This window comes from Lactuca sativa, chromosome 9, assembly GCF_002870075.4.
Source record: "Lactuca sativa cultivar Salinas chromosome 9, Lsat_Salinas_v11, whole genome shotgun sequence".
Taxonomy (NCBI): Eukaryota; Viridiplantae; Streptophyta; class Magnoliopsida; order Asterales; family Asteraceae; genus Lactuca; species Lactuca sativa.
The window spans coordinates 88,420,088-88,428,989 of NC_056631.2; the positions used below are offsets into that span (position 1 = coordinate 88,420,088).

The window sequence follows — 8,902 nt, forward strand, 5'->3', positions numbered from 1 at the left end:
TCTCAGAGGGTGGACGATAAGGACGACTGTCCATAGCCCAAATTTTTTTATGAAAACTATCATATTTAAAAAATAGTACAAGTAATTTTCTTTCACATATTGAGTTACTAATAATAATAATAATAATAATAATAATAATAATAATAATGACATTTGTGTATTTTAATAGCAATTTTTTCTTTCATCACGAGCGTAAAATATGTTTGAAACCGTAGAAGTTTCCATAACACAAAATGATACTAACAAGTTTAGGTCTACATAAGTCTTCATATAATATTCTTGTGTGAATTGGAATGTATGGTCCCTCCATCCATGATCAAACCCATGCAAATGAAAAAGCACATGTTAAAATCACAAGTTATAATAATGTTATGAGTAGCGTATTATTTTCTACCACTAAATTTCGCTTCATCATGCTCTCACTGTTTCACATGTGTCCCATCAATATTCACATGTTTCCCATCGATATTTCCTACACTATATTAAAAATAATAAATAAATTAATTAAGTAAGTAAGTAAAAAAAAAAAAGGAAAGAAAGAAAACATAATTTATCATCTATTAAAGGGTTATTGATGAGAAACGGAAATCAATAGATAATGAAATTAAAGGAAAACATGAAGAATTAGGGAAGAAGAAGATGATATCACTGAATTTAATAAAATGAATTACAAACTATATTATATGAAGTAAGAACCTCAAACAATCTCAGGAAATCTCCCTCTCTCTCTAGCTAAAAGCTAAGAGCCAATAATCTCTCACAACCTCTCTTAAGAATTACCCCTTTACCCCTTTAAGTATTTAACTATCTAATTCCTATCATTTATCATCAAATATGGATCCACATATAATTAGTACCTTAAACATTGGATAATAATAATAATAACCTGTAGACTTAAAAACACATGCATGCCATTTCGTAACTTTTTTATTGTCATGATAAATGTTGCATGGATTTCAGACTACACGTCCCGACATCTAAAATGTTATGTTCAAATCTTGTTACATGCTACATGTTACAAGTTAAAGCCAAGTAGCCAACATAATACGTATCTATTAAGGAGCTTGTTAAGATCGTCTTTATGACTTGGGTACATGAGCGTAGACTTGAACATAAACTTCTATGTTTCTAACCATTTAAAAAAATAAAATAACATGTTTTATTTTTCATTAAAGATATGTATTACGTTGCTCCTACTGGATTGTGAAATACTAGCTAGAGGTTATTTTATTCCGTACAAAGAAACAAACATTCATCATCATATCCTTGATTTTCGTTGTGGACAAACTGCACTTATACATGCTCCCAAAGATGCAAAATATACATTCACCTAATATCACTCGTCATTGAGAAATGTTATTGAACGAAATGTTTGGGTTGTGAGCAAACTGCATTTATACATGCGCAAACTTGGAATGCAATTCTCAAGTGGTTGGATATCTCTCTTTCTCAAGTAGGATCCATCGATGAAATGTTTGGGTTGATCGACCTTATACCTATCTCTAGGAAAAAAATGGTGGATGCGGTTGTGTGTACTATCATTTTGTATATTTGGAGATTTTGAAAAGATAAAGTTTTCAGATGGTAGGTCGAAACAATGTGAGATTGTTGATTATATTCGTCAATTTTCTTTAAAATGGTATGTAAGTATGAATTCTAAATGTAATAAAGATAAGCTTAATTTGGTTAAAAACCGTTGAACTCTTTGTAATTCTCATTCTAGCTCTTTGCTAGTTTGTCCTCTCTTATATAGTTGGCTGTTTCAAAAACTTCAAAAAAAAAGTTTTTTTTTTCTGAAAATATCTTTACTAAATAAAAGATATAGGAATTCCAAATGTAATATAGATAGGCTTTAACTTTGTTAAAAACTCGTTGAACTTTTTGTAATTCTCATTCTAACTCTTCGCTCGTCCGTCCTCTCTTTTTATTATATTTATGGTTGGCTGCTTCAAAACAAAAAAAAAAAATTGTTCTAAAAATCTCTTTAATAAAAAAAAAAGATATTGATTAATTAAATCCATAACAATTATTTTACTCCCTTCAAAAAAAAATTGTTTATTTCATCCTAAAATACAAAATGAAACGAAAGAAAATACGAATAAGACTTTTTTACTAAAAAAGAAAAAGAAGTGCTCGTGTCTTTTTTCACATGTATGATAACCAGGTACACATAATCGGGTCTATAGCTGCTTGGATTTCAAAATTGTTGGTTTGAATGATATAACAATTAGTTATAACTAGTTGAACTTAGATGGTAGATTTTGTTGGTGAATAGTGATAAAGTTCTGTAGTTTGTTTAGGATTCTAAAAAGATGGACAAACATATTTTATATATATAACAAAATACATATGTATATATGGGTTTGGATGTTTGTGTTCATATTGAGATCTGTTACCCAAAATGTTAACATAATATAACACGCGTTACACCATTTTTAGGATAAGTATATGCATAACAAAAATGATATTATACAAAATGTATGGTGGTTAGAATGATTTATGCACGTTGTATTTACATGTCTTCTTTTTAGAAGAGCTAAAATACATCCTCTAGATTATACTTCTAACTACACAATTTGTCCATCAAAGGAGTTAAACCCTTTAACACTTTAGGGAATGGACGCCTTTTCAAACACCTGAATGGATCAAACCATTAACTTTATTTTGGTAAGGGGGTATTTTAGACTAAAAGTGAAAGTTACTGGGGCAAAGATGGTCTTCCTTTGAAAGGAAACGCTCTGATGATTAGTTGGTGGTAGGCTGCCGCCAATGTTGCCCCCGACATTGGTCCTGCCCAGAATATCCACTGTTCAAAAACATACTCATTAATTATTACTATTTTATCATTAATCAAGAAATGGCAAAAAGGAAAATGAGGTTTATTAAATCATCAAAACATTTTATTAAAATATCAAAATATATAACTAGAAAGGTTACCCCCACTACGCGGGGGCCAGAAACTTTCAATGTTGTTTCCGAATCGATAAATGTGATAGACGTAGAAAGTGCAAGGATGACAAGCTCGTGCTTTGCCCTAGATCGTTTTGTTCATGTTTTTATGAAAAAATGTAAAAGTTTTGACTGTAAGGACCACAAGTGTGAAAATGGCTAAAGAATGAAAGCAGTAGGAATTAACAAGTTTTTAGAAAATGGATCAAAGTGTCGAACCGTTAAAGTTTTGTGGCCAAACTTTAAATATTAAAAGGTTCCTAAATAGAAAAGGGATCAAAGTTGTCAAACCGTTAAAATTTTGTGGCCAAACTTTAAATATTAAAAGGTTTCTAAAAAATGTAAAAATATCGATTACAGTGACCAAAAGTGTCAAAATGGCTAAAAAATGAGGACCAAAGTTGTCAAACCGTTAAAGTTATCAAACAGTTAAAGTTTTGTAGCCAAACTTTAAATATTAAAAGGTTCCTAAATAGAAAAGGGATCAACCATTAAAGTTTTGTGGCCAAACTTTAAATATTAAAAGGTTTTTAAAAAATGTAAAAATATCGATTACAATGACCAAAAGTGTCAAAATAGCTAAAAAATAAGGACTAAAGTTACCAAAATACAGGGACCAATTCTACCAGAAAAACAACATAAAATCTAGGGACTAAAATGGACAAAAATAAAATTGTAGAACTTTACAAAACAATTTCCATAATATATATATAATAATAATTGTATTAAAAGATGAAACTATATAATAATAGTGGACTACACTAACATGTTCATTCCATGCTTGCTCCTTGTTATAGATAATGGCAGCTCCCAGACTCCTCGCCGGATTAATCCCAGTGCCGGTGATCGGAATGGTGGCCAAATGAACCAAAAACACCGCAAACCCAATTGGCAATGGCGCCAAAATCTGCCAAATCAAACCACACAAAACTATGATCTTGTCTCTTTCCAACAAATTAATCGATAAAATTACATTAATCAATCTTATGAATACGTACAGGAACGCGGGAATCGCGAGCACTGAACTTGGCGTCGGTGGCGGAGAAGACGGTGTACACAAGGATGAATGTTCCGACGATTTCCGCCCCAAGGCCGTCGATTTTGCCGTATCCTTCAGAAACCACGTTGGCGCCACCGCCGTGTAGCTCAAATACTTTCTCCCCTTCAAACCCCTTTACAACTCCGGCGCCACATATTGCACCGGCGCATTGCATCACCATGTACAACAACGCCCTCGGAAACGACATCTTTCTACCCAGAAACAACCCAAATGTCACCGAAGGATTGATATGACCTCCTGTTAGAGACCCAAATCGTTATAAATTAAATGGTTTTGACAATCTGAAACACACCGATTTTGAGAAATTAATTGTAGAAATTAGGGCAGCTGACCTGAGATGCCGGAGGTGCAATAGACAAGTGCGAAAATCATGCCACCGAAGGCCCAGGCGATTCCTTGGACGCCGACGGAGGAGCATTTGTTTTGGGATTTGGAGACTTGGATGACTGTCATGAGGGAGATGTATAGAAACAGAAAAGTGGCAACGAATTCGGCTATGGCAGCTCTGTAGAATGACCAGCAGCAGAGCTCCGCCGCCTCGAAGAACGGAACGGCCTCCGGCTCTTTGTAATCTTTGTCGTAAATTCGAGCCGCCGTGCCGAGTGGGCGTCTGTCCCTGAATCTGTGGGTTCCCAAATGAACGCCATCTTCCCTTCTTTCCATTTTGGTTTCTGTGTTAATTTCTGTAAAAATGTCTGTGGTATTTGTAATTGTAATGGAAGCGAATGGTGGTTGAAAATGGAAGCTTATCAACGTCCTCTACATTTTAACGGAATTCAGGCATCCTTCATACTCCTATCTTTTTTTGCAAACACAGGCATACACCATGTAAAATAACTTTATTATTATTATTTATTCAATATATATTATTATTTTAAGTGATATTTACTTTTAAAATACAATATTTCCTAAATCAATATCATATAATAACTATATTTTTCCAAAAAAAAAATGACCATCGAATTCGAATTTTGAGATTTTTGAAATATATTTTCTGACAAAAAAGTTTGAAAATCGTTTTGAAATTTCAAACCACTTTTTCTATTATAAAAAAGTAGGACCTTGGAGATGAAGGCAAATAAAATGTAGTGATGGATCAAACGACTGTGTTTAGCCAACCCCAGGTGTCTAAATTATAAATTAGGATGTTTTTTTGGTCAATCCTTTATATATATATATATATATATATATATATATATATATATATATATATATATATATATATATATATATATATATATATATATATATATATATATTAAGAAAAAAAATAATTCAATCTTTATGTGATAATTAAATAAAGAGAAAATTTGTGATATAATCAAAAAGAAAAGGTTATTCGAAGAAAATGACCAAGGAAAAATGGATTTTGGAAAATGACCAAAGGATCCGTAGAGCACCCTCTGCTAATCTATTAGCTGCTCTGCGGATCCGCTACACCTTTGCGGAATTGCTGTTTTTTTTTCGTTTTTTCATTTTTTTTTTTCGTTCATTTTCGTTTATTAATATATTTTTTTATATACACTAATACTTTATGTGATTATATAAATAATTTGACAAAAAAATGTTAAAAATAATGAACTTATGTTCGATATCAGTCCACATAACTGTTTGGGAATCCACAGAACCGTTATCAATGGATCAGTGTACACCTCTGCGGATCAGTGTACACCTCTACAGATCAGTTTACACCCTCTGCGGAACCATTAAATGCTCTGCGGATCCTCTACAGCTCTGCGGAATTGCTGTTTTTTTATTTTTCTTTTCGTTTTTTCGTTTTTTTTTTGTTCATTTTCGTTTATTAATATTAATTTTTTTAATACACTAATATCTTATGTGATTATATAAATAATTTGACAAAAAAAAGGTTAAAAATAATAAACTTATGTTTGATATCAGTCCACAAAACTCTTTGGGAATCCACCCTCAGCGGATCCATTAAAGCTTGTGCGAATCTAGCTACAGCTCTGCGGAATGTTGGTTTTTTAATTTTTTTAATATTTTTTTTGTTTTTTTTTTTGCGTTCATTTTCGTTTATTAATATATATTTTTTTAAATACACTTATACTTTATGTGATTATTATGTAAAAAAATTGACTAAAAAAAAGATTAAAAATAATGACATGTTTTATGTAATACGTTTGCTGCTAATGTATGTTTTTCATGTATTTGTACTATTTTGTATTTTATGTTCTATGGAATAAAGTAAAAGTTAACTCAACTGGTTTTGTAAATAACCTAATACAAACGAAATACATATAAATAACGTAATACAATAATCAGTGTACACCTTTGCGGATCAGTGCACACCTCTAAGGATCGGTGTACACCTCTGCGGATCAGTGTACACCTCTAAAGATCGGTGTACACCTCTGCGGATCAGTGCACACCGCTAAGGATCAGTGTACACCTCTACAGATCAGTGAACGCCTCTAAGGATCAGTGCACGCCTCTAAGGATCAGTGTACACCTCTGCGGATCAGTTATAGAAGTTATAGACGTATTTAAGTGGTTATTTGTGAGTTTGTGAGTTTCAATTACTAGTAAAAGTTGTTTTTTCGTTGTGTTTGTAGAGAGTGATTTGTAAAATGAGTTTTGTTATTTTGTGTACGGGAGGGTCGTGGCAGTTAGTTAATGGAGTTGAGGTTTACGTTAGAAATAATGTGAAAAACTATGGTTTAAATCTTCATCCTAACATTGACCATGAAATGTTATTACAAATGATTAGAAGTAAGGCGCATGTGTTAAATAGTCATATATGTTTGTCTTTTAAACACCCGGAGTTAGGATATGTCATGGAGCTTGGAGATGAAACTGATGTATTTCAATTGAGACATGTAATGTCTGAATCAAAGAAGACGGTGCATTTATATTTAACGGTGGTAGATGAAGAACAAGTTGTGGTTAACAACCAGTTTAATCCAACAAAAACTAATAGAGGTCGTAGAGAAAGCCAGTGTGATGGAAACCGTTCAAGGGGAAGAGGAAATGACACTTTTGTATCAGATAATGATAAAGAACCAAAAGTGGGCATGACTGAATTACAACGTGAAAATTTGTTCGAGTTTGGAAAAGTTCCTAAAATTGATGATCGAAGATGTGAGGAAAAATCAAATGAAGGGTGGTCGGATGATGAGTACACGCAACGAAAAACTGCTTTTAATCCATGGTATTGTATTCCTTCTATTCCTGATTGTCCAGAACCTATTCTTGAACCTAGACCATTTCACAGTTTAGGTCTGAATGATAAATTATTTGTCAATCAAACCTATAACACCAAAAAGGAGCTAGCATTTGTTATTAAATTCAAAGCCGTTAGAGAAAAGTTTCAGATAAAGGTTGAAAAATCTTCAAAATCTCGGTACCAGGTTGTTTGTATGCAAGAAAACTGTCATTGGTGTTTATACGCATGTGTCATTAAAGGAACAGAAATGTTTGAAATTAAGACGTTTAATGACGAGCATACATGTTCTTCATTGCTTATACACCCAAATCATAGGCAAGCAAATAGCGAAGTTGTGGGAACCATAATACATAACATTATGGGTCAAGGAAGTTTGAGAGTTTGGAAGCCTAATGATATATATAGAGATATGAATGCTTTGCTACAAATAAATATGAGTTATTCACAAGCGTGGCATGCTAGAGAATTTGCTTTGGGATTGATGATGGGGACCCCCGAAGAAAGTTTCTCCAAACTTCCAATTTATTTTCACAATCTGAAGAAACATAATCCTGGTACTGTGGCGTACATAAAAACTGATTCGGATGATCGTTTTGAGTATTGCTTTTTTGCAATTGGATGCGCGGTAATATATTTTTAAATATATTTGCTATTATCTTAAATGTTTATAAACAATTTATATTGTTGATATATTAATGGTTTTTATATTGTTGTCGCAGATACGTGCTTTCAGAGAGTGTTGTAGAAAAGTTATTATTATGGATGGTGCTCATTTGAAGGGAAAGTACTAAGGCACCATCTTGCATGCAGTAGCCATGGATGGCAACAATCAGATCTTGCCTATTGGGTATGGAATTTGCCCAAAAGAGACTACAGATTCTTGGACATGGTTTCTTGAAAAACTACATGAATGCATTGGTGATGTGGAAGGTCTGACAATGGTCAGAGATAAAGCACCCGTAATTGTTGTAAGTATTCAAAATGTTTTTCCAAATGCTCAACATGGATTGTGTGGTTTTCATCTAATAGGAAACATAGTCCAAACCTTTGGAAAAACCAAAAAAACAACAATTTTGTTTTGGAAGCTGGTAAGAGCTTACAAAACCACTAAGTTTGAATTCTATTGGGGGAGACTTCGTAATATAAGAGATGATGTAGCGACATATCTCAGTCAAATTCCACGTGAGAAATGGACCGGAGCGTATTGCCCTACCACGAGGTATGATTATATGACCTCAAATAGTGCGAGGTCCATGAATGTTGTATCAAATAAAGCAAGGAAGTTAAGTATATTACCACTTCTTGAGTTCTTTCGTTCACTTATGCAGAAATGGTTTTACAAACGGCGGATGGCTGCAGGTATGATTATGTTAAATTTTAAATTATATGATAAATGTCATATATAATAATATATGTTTGCTTTAACAGAAAAAAGTACAACAATACTTACGAAGTGGGCTGAAGATATGGTTAAAAAAAATAAAAAGGGGATTCAAGGATGGTTGGTATCCGGTGTTAACAATACAACATATCAAGTGCATGACTTCAAAAGTGGCGGCATAGTGAATTTGAGGGAAAAGACTTGTTCTTGCAGATATTGGCAACTAACTGGTTTGCCATGTGGTCATGTGATAATGGTTTTAACGCACTTGAAAAACGATTGTTGTGGGCATATGGCTATAGATGCTTATAAAATTGATACATATTGA

General features: G+C 32.9%; 2 protein-coding genes across 3 annotated transcripts; one reads left to right on the forward strand and one right to left on the reverse strand.

The window, feature by feature from the left end:
- Positions 1 to 2,403: 2,403 nt before the first annotated feature.
- Positions 2,404 to 4,828, reverse strand: LOC111882021 (aquaporin PIP1-2). Of its 2 annotated transcripts, none has more exons than XM_042898265.2 (4): positions 4,342 to 4,828; positions 3,948 to 4,246; positions 3,716 to 3,856; positions 2,404 to 2,790 (listed from the first exon to the last, which is right to left on the reverse strand). In XM_042898265.2, exons 1-4 carry the CDS (start codon positions 4,670 to 4,672, stop codon positions 2,746 to 2,748), a joined length of 816 nt encoding a protein of 271 aa, XP_042754199.1. In that variant the 5' UTR covers positions 4,673 to 4,828; the 3' UTR covers positions 2,404 to 2,745. The 2 variants fall into 2 exon arrangements, with proteins under 2 accessions (XP_042754199.1, XP_023734158.1); XM_023878390.3 differs by having other exon boundaries at positions 2,404 to 2,806.
- Positions 4,829 to 8,008: 3,180 nt separating this feature from the next.
- On the forward strand, positions 8,009 to 8,902 carry LOC111882006 (uncharacterized). The gene is made up of 2 exons (XM_023878374.1): positions 8,009 to 8,552; positions 8,622 to 8,902. Exons 1-2 carry the CDS (start codon positions 8,009 to 8,011, stop codon positions 8,900 to 8,902), a joined length of 825 nt encoding a protein of 274 aa, XP_023734142.1.

Coding starts and splice junctions, on each gene's coding strand:
- LOC111882021 (XM_023878390.3), bottom strand. CDS start 4,672: ATGGAAAGAAGGGAAGATGGCGTTCATTTGGGAACCCACAGATTCAGG. Junction 4,247..4,341: donor TTGCACCTCCGGCATCTCAG/GTCAGCTGCCCT, acceptor GGTCTCTAACAG/GAGGTCATATCAATCCTTCG. Junction 3,857..3,947: donor CTCGCGATTCCCGCGTTCCT/GTACGTATTCAT, acceptor TTGATTTGGCAG/ATTTTGGCGCCATTGCCAAT.
- LOC111882006 (XM_023878374.1), top strand. CDS start 8,009: ATGGATGGCAACAATCAGATCTTGCCTATTGGGTATGGAATTTGCCCA. Junction 8,553..8,621: donor CAAACGGCGGATGGCTGCAG/GTATGATTATGT, acceptor TTGCTTTAACAG/AAAAAAGTACAACAATACTT.